At 47.0% G+C, this 15,588-nt stretch overlaps 1 protein-coding gene and 1 long non-coding RNA gene across 16 annotated transcripts in view; one reads left to right on the plus strand and one right to left on the minus strand.

Annotated features, from left to right (window-relative positions):
• The window catches only part of LOC134521150 (uncharacterized), a 36,912-nt gene extending 34,538 nt beyond the window's left edge, over nucleotides 1-2,374 (minus strand). For 4 of the 14 annotated variants that reach the window (XR_010072643.1, XR_010072650.1, XR_010072649.1 and 1 more), the window contains exons 1-2: nucleotides 1,461-2,369; nucleotides 1,212-1,375 (exon numbers count right to left, since the gene is read on the minus strand). This is a non-coding gene — a long non-coding RNA (uncharacterized LOC134521150). Of the gene's footprint in view, nucleotides 1-1,211; nucleotides 1,376-1,460 lie in introns of all 14 variants that reach the window. The other 10 variants (XR_010072651.1, XR_010072648.1, XR_010072647.1 and 7 more) reach the window with 5 other exon arrangements.
• Nucleotides 50-13,866, plus strand: NR2F2 (nuclear receptor subfamily 2 group F member 2). 2 transcript variants are annotated; one of them, XM_063347312.1, is made up of 3 exons: nucleotides 50-513; nucleotides 8,570-9,097; nucleotides 12,236-13,866. In XM_063347312.1, the coding sequence occupies exons 1-3, from the start codon at nucleotides 471-473 to the stop codon at nucleotides 12,508-12,510; spliced, it is 846 nt and encodes a 281-aa protein (XP_063203382.1). In that variant the 5' UTR covers nucleotides 50-470; the 3' UTR covers nucleotides 12,511-13,866. The 2 variants fall into 2 exon arrangements, with proteins under 2 accessions (XP_063203382.1, XP_063203381.1); XM_063347311.1 differs by lacking the exon at nucleotides 50-513 and adding an exon at nucleotides 5,092-6,674.
• Nucleotides 13,867-15,588: the final 1,722 nt, after the last annotated feature.

Here is a 15,588-nt window from a genome sequence, read left to right on the forward strand (position 1 = left end):
TAAGGAATGAAATGAGAGACAAGGATCACTCAAAGACATCTCCTACCTTGGGCTTGGGGATTTTTTCTTAAAGGCGAGGCGCACATTCCTAAGCAGCTATGTACAAAGCCCCCCCTGAAATCTTGTCTGTGTAAAGTTAGAGTGTGTTCAGGATTTTTTTTTCCTCTCTCCCAAGGCTGATCGCTAATAATACATCGAAAGCACTTCCCTTTAGGTTGTGGGAAATCTATTCCCTTCACCTTGCCTCCTTTTTTTTCCCCCTGAAGGCTGTAACTTTACTTTTTTTTTTTCTCTCTCTCTCTTTTTTTTTTTTTTATCAGTTTGCACAATCGCTTAGATAAACACCAAGAAGGAGACTTCTCTTTAATTACCCAAGGCACATCTTTCTGGGGGGCAAACAGCGGTCTGATTATTTTTTTTTTGTTTGTTTGTTTCACCTGCCAAACTAAAGGAGAGGTAGAAAAAGGAAGATGCAAGCGATTTGGGACCTTGAACAAGGCAAATATGGTTTTGGTATGTTTACTTATAGTTTTTTTTCTTCTTCTTTTACACTTTTTTCGGGCAATGTGTTGTGATTCTTGTGTTTCTCTTTTAAGGAAAACAAAAAATCCAAAAAAGCAAATGTTAGCTAACGTACGTCTTAAACGATCGTTTCTAAGGTTACGTGGGTTGCTCTAAGGAGGGGAAGAGGGGAGGGGGGGAGACCCAAGTATGTGTAATTGCAGCACCATCAGTTTAGCACGTCCTTTAGCTAAATAAAGCAAGCAGCAAACAAACAAACAAGCCAGCAAAACCCCAACGACCGGAATCGGCTTCCAGGTCCGAGGTGGGGAGGCAAAACGCCTCAAAGTCATTTCCAAAGCAGCGTCCAGGAGCAGAGCCCGGTCGCAGCCTCCCCTGCCTGGGCTCCGGGCTGCTGGGGGGGGGGCAGCGGCGGACTGACCTGGTGGGGAGGGAGGGGGTGGCCGGGGGGGGGGGGAACAAGTCTCTTAACTTAAGTGATAGGTATTAAACTACACGGAATTGTGTCGCCGTGTGCAGCTGGCAGCATTTATTTCGGGGCGGGGGGGGGGGGGTGTAGAAAAAAAAGAAAAGAAGAAAAAAAAGAAAAAGAGGTCGGTGGTGAAGGTATAGCGCCGAGATCCCCTCTCCCCCTCCGGTCCCTTCTCTGGCTAAGCAAGTACAATGGAAAGAAGCTGGAATATACTCACCATCCGAAGGTGTGGTTGGCAGTTCGGCTGAGGCTTTAAGGCAATTATTTATCCTTTCTTTTTTTTTTTCTTTTTTTTTTTTTAAGTATTATTGCAAAAGACGTAGATCTGACTTTAAGCAGCAAAAGTGTTTTGCTCTGACAACAGCATGCTAGGCACGGTTCCTCGTTTTAAAAAAAAAAAAAAATCACAAAACAGGATTCCCCACCACCACCCCCGCCATCCCTTACCACTATCCCTTAAAAATACCTATTCGGTACAGCGCTCGCAGAAACCCTGATGCAGAAATCTTATAGTCCGGTCTAGGAGTGCCCAAGCCAATTAATTTTAAATCCTTAGGAATTAATCAGATTAAAATGTACAGAAGTTTCATTCTCGTATGCATACGTGAGCCAAAAGTCGTTTCCCTTTAAGAGATCCTTTTCTTTTAAAGTTGAATTTTAGGCAGATAAGAGACTTACACTAGGGGGCAGCCAGATACTGTACTTGCTCCAATCTTAAGCAATTTTTTTTCCTCTCTCACAGCATATGCTCTGATTTAGCACTGTAAATTTTTCAGAGGACCCAACTCTGACAGCCCCTGGTGATTTTCAAAGTACCACAAGCCAGTGGTTAAAAATTGCATTGACTTGGAAGTTCAGAGGCACACAATAGGAGCCACTTTCCCTATTCATGGAACTTCAGTGTGGTGGAAGAGAAAAACACACACATACTACATTGAGGGAGAAGAGGAATTCATTGAATTCTGTTAGACGTAACTGCTTTCCACTGAGTTCAGAGCGAAACTCGGTATTTGTTCGATGCTGTATTCATATTGCGATTTAATCTAGAAAGAATTAGAGGACTGTTAGGCAGCTTTCTGCCAGGAAAGCAGCTTCCCCCTCCTTCCCCCTCTTTTTTTTTTAAACCTGAAGATTTACACCGGCTCTATCCCCAACTCTATTTTAGCAAAATAAATCCTTCCATTCCCTCTCATTAAAATAAATTTACATCTGCAGTAAAATGGCAGGAGGGATGCATTTGTTTATTTGGAAAACCAATACGGTCTTACTTTTAAAACAGGGCATTTCTATTGTCATTAGGCTCAGAGAAGGACAGTTGAGAATCTCCCCCTTCTTTGCGAGGCGCTCAGGTTTCGAGTACTATTTAGCGAAATTAGCTGCAGTTCATTTTTACATTCATCTGTTCTGCCTTAACCCACTCGCAGGGGTGTTTTCAAATAAATAGCAAAGCATCTAATGGTGCTAATAGATAGTTATATCGCTGCATCCCTCGAAGAGCAAATAGTTAATCTGGGGCATTCTTCATTAATGCTTGAGCAATCAGCGTATACGGCGGCTTTTAAGCGTATATCAATGGCTTTTCATTTTTACGATCATACGTTCAAACTATTAATATTGTACGTCCTGTTTAAACCGCTTTCCCTTCTGATTTCTGCGTTTGTTAAGACGGCGTTAATGTTTTTTCATATGGCGAATTAATCCTGTTTACTTTCTCAGATTCGAGACAGAAAAGGCTGGTGTTGGGTTGGTGTTGGTTGGGGTTTTGTTTGGGTTTTTTGGTTTTGTTTCCCCCCCCCCCCCCCCCCCAGGAAATTCAACATCAGCAACAATCTGTGACTATTCCGCATTTTGAACCCCCACTTTCTCCCACCCTCGCCGAAAGGTGACCTCCTCGGCTCTGGGTTATTCGGAAATCATAAGGCAGTTCCCCACATTTTAACGGGGAAAGATTCCATTCCCCACTTCTGCCTTTCCAGTCCCTCCTGGTCCCTGTTTCGGGGAAAGGTTATTTTTCCTCCGTCAGGATCAATGGGAATGCTGCAGCCTTGTCTTTGAAATTGAGCCGCAGAACACCTTGGTCCGTGGGGTCTTTAACACACCAGGTTTCTAAGCAGGACACTGTCAAGTCTGGGTGCTTTTTACAACTTTCCAATCATCTCAGCACCTGAGGCTTTAGCCACATATATTATTTCTGCGGCAGGATGGGGGGGGGGGGGGGAGGAGGTGTGCATGTGGCAACATGAAAAAGTGTGTGTGAGGAGGTGAGGGGCAATTAATCCCTTACAGGGTTGCGCACAGGTCTGTGTCCCCACGTCCGTGCTCGGTCACCGGCTCGAATGCGACCGTACACACACACGCGTGTGTTTGCAGAGGAGGAATCGGCCGGGCGGGCATTTATCCGTCTATTTTAACATGTTTTCTATTTTTATCTCTGCGTCCTTTCGCCTGTTCCGAGTGTCTTTTGGCCATTTGCACCGGGAGATGAACCCCGAGCCCCCGTTCCGCTGCCCGGTAGCCGAATTCAGCGGGAAATACAGGGCTGTCCCCGCGTACTTGGGTCGGTTACCTATTTAGCGGTGCTCCCGCTGTAGCACAGGGCTTGTGTCACCGTGTGACCCGAAAAAAAAACACCCCAAAATTAAGTTAAAGGGGTCGAGAAGAGCGATGTAGCGGTGCCGTGGAGGTTGCCCGGGAAAAGATGCGGGTGTCCCGCTCCGCGGAGCGGCGTGGCGTGTTTTTTTCGGGGTTTTTCCAGGGTTTTTCCCCCCGCATCGCGCTGCGGGGACGGGGTGGACGGTGTCTTGCGTGGAACCGCCGTCCCTTCGGCCGGGAGGAGCGGCGATGCCCCGTTACCCCGCCGGCGACCGGGCACACGGTGCGAGCAGCCGGAGCCGGAGCGCCGGGGACGCTGTGTGTGAGCCGGGTCGGCCGCAGGTGTCGCCGGCCCCGGCCCCCGCCGGTCAGCCCGGGGTGAGACCGTGGGGTGCCGCGCCGACCCCGGCGGGACCCCGGCGGCCGGGACCCCGCGTACCTGCGCAGCCCGACGGGGAGACGGCGGCCGCTCCCCTCCCCGCGGCGACGACGCTCGCTTTTCTTTTATTCGGTGGAGTTTTACCTCATTTTAGCATCAATTTGCCGATTTTCACCCGCCGTCCCCGCTACCTCCCCCCCATCACGACCCCCGGGCGGCCGCAGGTGAGGCGGCGGCGCTCCGCTCCCCTCTCGCCGGGCTGGCCTTAACCCCTCGCCCCGCCGGCGGTGGCGGGGGTGGAGGTGAGGCGGGGGGGGACACGACGGGGCAGCGGGGCGAGGAGCAAAGGGCGAGCGGAGCGCGGGGCGGCGTGCACGGGGGGACGCCCCGGTGCCGGCGGCGGGCGGCTCTAGGACCGCGCGGGCGGCGGCGGCGGCCATGGCAGGGGCCGCGCAAGGGGCGCCGCGGCCCAATGAGGGGCGGGGAGGGGCGGGGCCACAGCTCTCTTCTGGCCAGTCAAGCGCCGGCCCGGGGTTGGTGGTGGTGAACGGCGGGGGGGGGGGAGGTTTTGCCCTTATAAGGGGCGGGGCCGGGGGAGGGGGAGGAAAGGGGGGGGTGTCGCCATGGCGACGCGAGCGCGCGCGCGCGCGCGGCAAAGCCGTGTCAAAGTTCACTCTCCCGCCCGGCGGGGCGAGCGGGGGGCGCGCGCGCGCGCGGTCGCTCGCCACTCGGTCGCCCCGCCCCGCCGTGGAGGAAAGACGGGGTGGGGGGGGGGGCACCTCTTTTCGGGGGGAGGGGGGGGAATCACCGCGGGGAGAGCCCCCCCCTCCCCTTTTCCCTTCCCATCGAGGGTGATGCTGCGCGCTGGGTTGTGATCCTTCCCTCGCTCCCTCCTCCTCCTCCTCCTCCTCCTTCCCCCCCCCCCCCCCCCCCTTTTATCACCGTGGCTGGCTGGGCGCTGCGCTGGCGAGTTGACTCCTTCCCTCCCTCCCTCCCTCCCCACACCCCCCCCCCTTCTCCCGCCCCGCCGCCCCCCTCCCCCCCCCCCCCCCCTTCTCCGCCCGCGCCGTGAGCACCGGCGGCGCGGAGGCGAGAGCCCACTTGCGAGGCGGCAGAAGCAGCATAAGGCAGCGCGGCGGCGGCGGGAGCGGCGGCGGGGAGCGGCACCGGGGAGGAGCGGCACCGGGGAGCGGCGGCGGCGGCATCGGCGGCGGCGGCAGCAGCGGGGAGGAGCGGCGGAGCGCGGCGAGAGCGGGGCACAGCGCGGCGGGGACGGCGAGGAGGAACAAATAAACAATCATACTAATTATTATTATTAATAATAATAATAATAATAAAAAAGCGAGGAAAGGAGGAGGAGGAGGAGGAGGAAAAAAAAAAAACCAAACCCAACAGCCAGCCCCCCCCCACCACCACCACCACCCCCGAGCCAAAAAGAGGGAGAGAGAGAGAGAGAGAACAGAGAGCAGCGCCCGGGCGGAGCGGCGGAGAGGAAGAATTAAAGCGAGCGAAGGAGGGAGGAGGAGAGACAGAGCAGAGAGAGAGAGAGGAGGAAAGAGGAGGAAAAAAAAAAAAAAAAAAAAAAAGGAAAGGCAACCAACCAACCCAACCACCACCAGCCCACAAAAACAAAGCGATCGCAGTTGATGTTGCTGCTGCAAGCTGGACTTCCAAAAACTACGGCGAGACCGTCCGCTCTCCGCGCCGAGAAAAGTCTCCTCAGCTGTGCGTGTTTTTTTCCGCTGTGTGTGTAATCTTTAACCTTTTATTCATTCTTATTTTGATGGCTTTCCTGAATGGCTGACTGCGAGCTTCCCTGGACCTGGCCCCCAGACACCCGCCTCTCCTCCTTCAACTACTCTGCTGCAGATCAGCTCTAAGAGAGAGAGAGGGAGATCTTTGAAGAGATTTTTTTTTTTTTTTCCTCCTCTCTCTCTCTCTCTCTCCCCCTCTCTCCCCCACCCCCACCACCCCTTTACTTTGCTCTCCTGGAGCCCAGACAATCGACTCGCAACTCGCCCCCCCGCACACACACCTCCATCGCCCCGTGCTTCTGCACCTTCGCCGGTACCGGGAGATCCCCCCCACGCCGACCCTCCTGAAAAAAAAAAAAAAAAAAGGCAAAACAACAAAAGAGAGAGGGGGAAAGAGAGAGAGAGAGAGAGGGGAGGAAAAAAAAAAAAGACTGACTGCTGTTGCAAAGCTGATCTGAAAAGCAAAGCAAACAAACTTTGAAAATAAAGGGGGAACAGGAAGTTTGGCAACGGTGTCCAATAGATATGGCAATGGTAGTCGGTGCGTGGCGAGACCCCCAGGACGATGTGCCCGGAGCTCAGGGAACGCAGCCTTCGCAAGCCCCGCCGGTGCAGGGACCTCCGGCCGGGGCCCCGCACACCCCTCAGACCCCGGGGCCCGGGGGCCCTCCCAGCACGCCAGCCCAGACCAACCCGCCAAGCCAGCAGAACCAAGGAGACAAACAGCAGCAGCAGCAGCACATTGAATGTGTGGTTTGTGGGGACAAGTCTAGTGGCAAACATTATGGCCAGTTTACCTGCGAGGGTTGCAAGAGTTTCTTCAAGCGGAGTGTAAGGAGGAATCTCAGCTACACTTGTCGTGCCAACAGGAACTGTCCCATTGACCAGCACCACCGCAATCAGTGTCAGTACTGCCGCCTCAAAAAATGCCTCAAAGTTGGCATGAGACGGGAAGGTATTGGGATTTCATTTGTTTTGCAATTTTTTTTCACTCGCTGCGTTTTGGTTTTTGGTTTTGGTTTGTTGTTTTGTTTTGTTTTTTTAATTATTCTTCTTATTATTTTTAACTTCTCTCCCCAAACCCAACCAGAACCTTTCCTCTCCCCCCCCCCCACTTCCCTCCCACCCCCCGAATAAACAGACAGCAACTTTCTCGTAAGGAAAGAAAAGAGGTGTTGGAGAGGGTGGGCAGGGGAGGCAGGGGCTCTTGCATGCTTTCTCCTGCACTCGTAATTGATTTGTGTTTGTTTTGATTTTGCTGATGGAGGTTTATTGGAAGTGGATTTTTAGTTTCACGCTGCTTAGGAGCGAGATGATTATCCTGACGTGTGGTTACTTTTCCTTCATGTTTCCTCCTGCATGTTCAGCGTTCCCCCCCGTCCCCCGAGCAGCTCTGCGTGTGTGTGTGTGTGTGTGTGTGTCTCTGTGCGTGTGTGTACACACACACACGGAGCCTCACGAGATGCAACACACACAAACACACATATATATATATCCCCCAGCACCCTGCCTTAGATTGCAATTTTACACAGGCGGTTCAAATTACTATTACAATGGGACTCACCCTACCGAGGCTCTACAGCACTCCACTGTGGATTCCCAGCCGGATTTTTCCTCCTTTAAAAATACATATACACACACATATCCGCGCGTGTGTGTGTGTATGTATATATATATATATATATAGTGCCGTGTGCCTGCCTTTCCCGATTGTTATTATCTCACTTTTCTCTTCTTCCTCCTATTTTCTCGTCCCTCCGGGAGAGGCAGGAGGGGGGGTAGAAGGGACGGGGAGGCGGGGGGGGGGTGTGCGTGGAAGGAGCAGCCCAGAAGTAAGTGTGGGGTGCTCGGGTCTCTGCAAGTCGAGTCTTTGTGATATAAAATTAGACGAGAAATGTGAGCCTGCAGTTTTCCAGTGCGTGCTCTGTGTCTGGACGCTGCTATGTAGGTTAAGGGTTAGGGGGCTTGGGACTTGCTGGGCTCCTCTCTTTGTGTTTCTGCAAGAGTAACTAACCTTGTAATACGGGCGATAACAAATATAAATCAAGCACATTTTTAGGCGTTCTCCCTTCTTGCCGTCTCTCTGCCTCTGAGCCCTTTTCCTCGCTCCTTTTTCTCTCGCTGTCACCGTGTAAATTTATTAACAAAATGAAAGGCCCACTTTCCATGGGCAGCTGAGGAAGGTGCCTTTGGATAATACCCCCAGCCTCGCCGGGGGACCTGCTGGGGATGTTGTGGGGTGATCTCGCCTCCTTTGATATTTTTTAATAAGGGGAGGCTGCGGGGGGGTGGGGGGGGATATAATAACAGCAGCAACAATATATTCAGTGGGCGAGAAACGCGTGTGGGACCAGCGCCGGGGATTTTGAACTGAAGTGTTTCTTCCCTCTCTTCCCCCCCCTTCTCCCTCCCCATCCCGCTCTCCCAGCCTCAAATCAATAAGCTGTTTTAGGTGTAACGACGAAAAATACCCGGGCACACAAAGACGTATCCTGCATCTCTTGAAGGAGGGGTGGCGGTGTGTGTGTAGGGGGGAAATAACTGAATTGTGGTGTGTTTTGGGAAGTGGGAATCTCGGGCTCCTTCAGGCAGTCCTGGCCGAGCGGACAGCATCGCTCAGCTTTTATCGTTGCTTTTACTTGACCCGGGAACCCGCGGAGCCTTAAAACGGGGTACGGGCCGAACTCTGGCTGGAAAAAAAAAAAAAATAAAAAAAATTGCCTGTTCCCCCTTCATCTGAGTTGGTTCGGTGTCACACAGGCACGCACAAGCACACAAAGCAGGCTGTATTTGAACCGATGGTCGCAATTCAGATATTAATAGCTGTAGTTTCTTCTTTATTTACTGCAGCGGTCCAGAGGGGCAGAATGCCACCCACACAGCCAACTCATGGTCAGTTCGCCTTGACAAACGGGGACCCTCTCAACTGCCATTCCTACCTATCCGGATATATCTCCCTTCTTCTGAGAGCAGAGCCCTACCCCACCTCCCGCTTTGGCAGTCAGTGCATGCAACCCAACAACATCATGGGCATCGAGAACATTTGTGAACTGGCAGCTAGGATGCTCTTCAGCGCGGTGGAGTGGGCCAGGAATATCCCCTTCTTCCCAGACCTCCAGATCACAGACCAGGTGGCCCTCCTGAGGCTGACCTGGAGCGAGTTGTTTGTCCTCAACGCTGCCCAGTGCTCCATGCCCCTCCACGTAGCTCCGCTCCTGGCAGCTGCTGGCCTCCACGCTTCGCCAATGTCTGCTGACCGAGTGGTCGCCTTTATGGACCACATACGAATCTTCCAAGAGCAAGTAGAAAAACTGAAAGCATTGCATGTCGACTCTGCAGAATATAGCTGTTTAAAGGCCATAGTCCTCTTCACCTCAGGTAGGCAGCGTTTCTTTGCTCTTCCTTTTTCCTTCCTCCCCCGCCCCGACCCCCCCTGAGAACTGTTTGCTCTTGCAAAGTGTTATTGCCTGCACCCCATCACCGCTCCCGCCCCCGCCCTCCCCGAGAACCAGCGCGGTCTCTTTCCTTGTAGGAAACGGTGCCCTGTGGTTTCCTCTTCAGGGCCTCGGATCTGAGCATCCCATCTTCGAGGGAATGCAAAATTAAAAAAAAAAAAATTAAAAAAAAATTAAATAAAACACACACACACACACAAAAAGACAACTAAAACGCACCCCAGTCCTAGTGGAATAATGCTGGGGATGGGGAAACAGGGGGCTCGGGGAGAGGCACCCATTCGCCACGAGAGACTGCGCCTTTCCCATTGAAAATAATATTTTATTTAACAGTATAGCTCTGGGTTGTTGCATTTAATGACACGCATCCGAACAGCAGCAAAATCTGTTTGATGTTGTTAAATACAAGCCGTCCTATCAGTGAAACCACTTTAAAAAGAGGATCATTTTATGGGCAGCCAGGAAAGGAAAAAAGCCCTGCAGGATTAAAAATTGAATTAAAAAAAAAAAAAAAAAGTTAAATGCGCAAAGCTGAGTTTAAAATATGTTCCCTGCTATCCCATAAAATAAAATAAATCAACTTTCCAAAGAGCTGTCTCTGATTTAAACAGAATGTGGCAGTGAGCAGTTCTGTGTCATTTAAGCGAAGGGGAAAAGTTTGCATTTGTACCCAGCAGGAACCGCAGAGTCCAAAGCGAGGAGCGGGTGCGAAAAGATCATTACCATAAGTAGACAGGGATAGTATGAAAAAGTAAGAGGAGACTGAAGCTGCCGCTCCGCAGTGTAATTCCGGGGTGGCACAACCATGCCTCTCCCGAGGAAAAGACCTCGAGGTGTTTCTTAGATAATCAAAGCGGGGGGGGGGGGGGGGGAAATATGTGTCAACTTTTGCTGCCTAGAAATAGTGCCTGAGTTATAAAGCAATAATTGAGTGCGTTGTGAAATCTAATTAGCTTGCACTAGAGTTTAACCTGGGTGAGTAATAAACCTGATATTAACTCTGGAGGCTAAATTTTTTTTTTTTTTTGAGGGGTAAAAAAAAAAAAAATCTGCTCGCTAATTTGTGCAATACGTTATCTCAGATTGCTAACTTTAAAGCTGCATCGGCAACCCAATGTGCTGGAGCCCTAGAAGTTCGGGGATTAAGTTTAAAAATACATATATTTCTTCTGTAACTCATTGGAAAGCTTGGGAAAGTGGCCACGCGATAAACATATGAATGGAAGCAGGACCTGTAAAATAATTACTCATCGGAGTTTTTTAAAGCCTGATATCAGGAAACAGGAAAAAAATGTAGTTTATGTGGGAAAAGAAGGGCTCACAATCCGTTCCTTGTTGTGTTAAAGGGGGTCTGGGGAACGAAGTCATTTTCTGGACTTTGTCCAGGTTCTGGGTCGTGACCTAAACTTCCTTTTATATATTATTGCTTTACACATAAAAAACTTCTCTTTTTTTTTTTTTTCCTCCCCCCCAACCCCCCAAATTACTCGTGCTAAAGTCCTAAGGTGATCAATGAGCGGGGCGCATCTAGCCACAGGGAGAGAGGGATCCCGAGTGGGAAGGGGTGGACGTGGGGCGCTTATTTTATTTTTCTATCGTTTTCTAGGATGCATTTTTCCTCTCCCTCGCTCAAACGCTCAGCGAGGATCCCACACACGCTCACATCCCTCCCCAGCCCCTGGCCAGCTCACACCCACACCGAGGAGTTTATTTCCAATCCTGCCTTTTCTCCCCAATCACTTTTTTTTTTTTTTTACTTTTTTTTTTTTTTTTTAGCCTTCTGAGAAAACAATCGTCCGATCCTGTCGCAACTGTTTAATTTATTACTATTTTCAAAATGTGAGGCCTGGCGTGTAAATTGCCTCCCAACTAGATAAACGTTTCTTGTTATCTGATTCTGGGGAAGATAGCCGCATGCAAAAAAAAAAAAAATAATAAAAAATAGGGTGATGCGTGCAGCTCCTGCAGCACCCCAATAACGCTCCCTGATGTAAAGCAGACGCACATAGATGCATATAATGTTTGCTGCAGCCTCTTTTAAGAGAAAAAAAAAAAAAATCTGGGTTCTAATGACTCGCAGAATATGCATGTGTTAGCCCTGTGCCTAGGAAAGCCACAGGGAGGTCAGGTCACAACCTGTGCTCTTTCAGCACAGACGTCTCTGATTTAAAGGGAACTTATTGTATTTTAGCGTATCAGGAAAAAAAAGAAAAAAAAATGTCCAGACCCTATCAGGGAGTTTTCTTCTTGTAAGGGCCTTTAGGTTTAAAAAGAAGAAGAGGAGGAAAAAAAAAGAGGGGGGAGTGGAGGGGGGGGAAGAAAGAAAGAGAAAAGAAAAGAGGGGGGAAAAGAAACAGCTCAAATGAACAGAGAGATCACAGTTTGCATGGCTGCCTCTGAATAGGCTAAACTGACAAGATCAGTTTTAAAGGGCCACTTAAATCAGTTTCAAAGACTGAAGAAAAACGCGTTGTCTTCTTTGGGGGAGAATCTGTTGCTGGATCCGGGGCGCCATTATCTTTGGCTGGGCCAGTTTTTTGTTATTATTATGATTTCTATCACAGTTATTAGTATTCCTTCTCATCACATGGTTAGCCTCTCCCCAATTATTTTCCAAGGGGGGGAGAAATAGTGGCTCCCTTTCCCCCCTTTCGACTCAAGCCTTCCCCGCCCCCCAGCCTTTCTCCCTAAAAATATAGATATACGAAATTACGCTTGGCGAGCACCTCCTTGTCAACCCCTCAGGTCTGTCGTGCCATTAGAAATCCCGAATCCTGGAGATTCTCAATCCTACAGGAGACCCTCCAGAAGAGAGAGAAACACAAACACACACACACACACACAGAAAGAGAGAGATTGTCCCTTTTGGTAAAACCTACTTAAACTCTGGGGGGCGAGGTGATGGCGCACGATCTACACATAATTCTAGCAGTAAAAAAAAAAAAAAAAAAATCAAATCAAAAAATTTTTTGGAAAAAAAAACTTTTTAATCTGATGATTGTTTTCTTTTTTTTTTTCTTTTCTTTCTTTTTTTTTTTTTTTTTAATACACTTTCTTCTAGATGCCTGTGGTCTCTCTGATGTAGCCCATGTTGAAAGTTTACAGGAGAAGTCACAGTGTGCTTTGGAAGAGTATGTTAGGAGCCAGTATCCCAACCAGCCAACACGATTCGGGAAGCTATTACTACGTCTCCCCTCCCTTCGCACTGTCTCCTCTTCTGTCATAGAGCAATTGTTTTTCGTCCGTTTGGTAGGTAAAACCCCCATAGAAACCCTAATCAGGGATATGTTACTGTCTGGCAGCAGTTTTAACTGGCCTTATATGTCCATTCAATAAAATATCCGAGAGAGAAAAAAAAGAAAATTAAAAAAAAAAAAATTAAAATTGAGAAGGGAGATGAAAGAGAGCGAAAGGAAAGCAAATGACATTTGGGTTCTGGTTGTTTCTTAAATTTCCTTCTGCTAAGAAAGGATGTAAAAGGATGTTACAAGTTTGCTAAGAGAAGACAGGAAAAAAATTAATGGACTGTGAATTAAAAAAAAAAAAAAAGAGACTGTCAAATGAACTTTTACAGAATGCATTAAAAACTCCCGTGTCGTTCAGAAAAAAAAAACACAAACTTGCTACTTATCATTTTTTGTAAAAAATAAAAAAGAGAGAAAGAAAAAAGAAAGAAAGAAAAAAGAGAAAGAAGAAGAAAAGAACCGATGGTGGGCTTTTTCTTTTTTTCTTTTTTCTTCTTTTTTTTCTTTTTTTTGGGGTAAACTTTTTAAAAAATCTCGCTTAAAGTGCATTTAAAGGAAATTTGGAGAAAATTAGCAGAACGGAAGAAAGTAAGTCTTTTTTTTCCAAATTATTAATTGTCCTATGTGTCTATGTACCTATAGCTGTTCTTTTTTGTATTTTTCTGGTTTCAAACCAGTTTATTCTGTGGTTCTATAATAATTTTTGATATAACCTTGGCTTCTTTAAAAAAAAAAATAAAAAACTGTGTATCCTTAAAATATATGTTCTGAAAGAATTAAAACTGAGTCCACGAAAGTATCATAGGAAGAAAGGAAAACAGAAAAAAAAAAACAAACCCTCAACAACACAATGATGGAAGCGCACTTAAGGTGGTGACCCAAAATCTAGCTTGAAGCTGAGAGAGCTATAATTATATAGACCCGAATGAACCACACGTGTCACATAACTACCCCCCAATCTAGGTTTTTTGATATTTCGGACAGAAAATGAACTGTGGGGATTTATTCTAGGTAGAAGGAATTTGTGTCCAAGACACACTACGGTTTTGATTTTAAAAAGCAAACAAACAAGCAAAGTGAACTTTTGTAATTTGAATTGGGTTCCACATAGTTCATCATGAATTGTTATTAAACTCCTCTATCTGTTTGTATATTTGCAAGCCCTTTGTATTATAATAATTGTTGATATTTTCCCTTTTTAAAAAATACCATTGAAATCAGCATGACAAAATAACACTGTTGGCACTTATAGATAACGTGATTGATTCAGTATCTTAGAGTTTACAGTTTTGTGTTTAAAAAAACTGAAGGTTTTTTTTTTTAAGTGCAACATTTCTGTATACTGTAAAAGTTATAATAACTGAACTGTTTGGTCGAGTCTTTGTGTGTTATATTCCAAGGAAAATTGAAAGTATTCAGAAATTAAAATATTATTTGATATCTGAAACTTGTTTGGCTGTCATAAATGTCTTTCAGAAACCACATTACTTCTCTATAGTTTGCAGTCATTTAAGTCCATAGGCGATTGATTTGTTTACTTGTCACAGTAAGTTTGTAGCAGATGTATTGTAGTGTATTTACCTGTTTAATTCCGGGATGGGGGTGGAGGACTTAAGTTCGTGGTTTATCTCTGGTTTTAGGAAGTACTATGCTGAAATGGTAAACCATCAACCCCCATTCATCTAATCCTCCTGTTAATTAAAAATGGATTTTCTGGAAAAAAAAGGCCCTTATTTTTGTCACACTTAAGTGCCTGCGTAGGAAAGGTATTGTTGTGAAAAAGTATTAGAAATCTGGAGATCAGTATCTATTTTATGATCAGAATGGGGCGAAAAATCTTTTGTAAATGTCTGACATACGCGCACAAGATCATTCAAGCAAGGTAATAGCAGTATTGTAAATATAGGTCAGTTGTTTGCAATGAGTTTTCTTTTAAGTATGTGTGATTTTTTATAATACTCCGTAGTTGTCATCTATCGTTGTCATTGAGAGGTCTTCAAATGGAGTGGCTTTAGCTTCTAGCACTGAGGAGTCGGTTTTTAATGTATATATACTCTCAAGTGGAATTTTTTTTTTATTTTTTTTTTTTTTTAACCTTAGACTGTGAAAGCATGACCACGGGTCATCTCTATATTTTCCATATGGGCTATGTGTCTGTATGTATACTTGCATACATACATGCGTAGGCGTACATGCATCTTCCCTGTGTCGCTCCAGGGCCCTCTCTTGCAGCCCTTGCGCGGGCACCGCTCCCACTGATGGCGGTGGGGACCTGCCTGGGCGAGTGGCATAGGATCGGACACACCAGTTGGGAATCCTAGTGCTATCCCGAGCAGGCAAAGAAACCAAAATCTGAAGGAAGGCAAGATGATGTGGTTTTGCAAGGGGTTGATATTTTGTTTCGTGTGTGCGTGTGCGTGTCATTTATTATTTTATTTTATTTTTTCCTCCTCTCTCTCTCTCCCCCCCCCCCCCCAACCCGTCCTCCCCTTGGTCTATAGCAGATGCTTTGTATGTGAAAGCTTGCAATTTTGTTCTTGTCTGAGGCTTCCCCCTCTCCCTTTTTACCACACGTAACTACACCATGTTGTGGTTTCACAAAAAAAAATGAGAGAGAGGGAGGGAGAGAGATCATTCTGTAAAGTCGATTAAACCCTGATCTTTAGTGTGTTCCAGTTAGACACATCTGTACTGGGGGCAGAGGGGCGTATGACTGTGAATTTGAGCAGAGTTTTACATCTGAATCATGGCTCCTTTTCTATAAATATATAAATATATATAAATATATAAATATACTATTATTGCAGGGGATTGCTGACCTCTAGATTTAGCTTTTTCTATTGCAAGTGCTATCCATGTGAGTGTGTGTGTGTGAAGTTTTTATGCTTACTAAGAACACAGGATCTTGACTTGTTTGTTTTGTGTTAGTTTATTGTAAACAACCATTTGTTGTAAATTGTTATTGGCATTAAATTATAATTTATGATTTTCAAATCCAAAACATTCTCTGCTTTTTATGTTTTAAAGCCTGTAAGCTATCTCTGTATTTATAAGTTTCTTGCAGCAAGCTTTGGTTCACAGAGAATAATAGTAAACAGAAAATGCACCAGGGTTAAATAAAAACACACACACGCACGCACACACACACACACACAGGCCCCATGTATAT

This window comes from Chroicocephalus ridibundus, chromosome 9 (assembly GCF_963924245.1).
Source record: "Chroicocephalus ridibundus chromosome 9, bChrRid1.1, whole genome shotgun sequence".
NCBI lineage: Eukaryota > Metazoa > Chordata > Aves > Charadriiformes > Laridae > Chroicocephalus > Chroicocephalus ridibundus.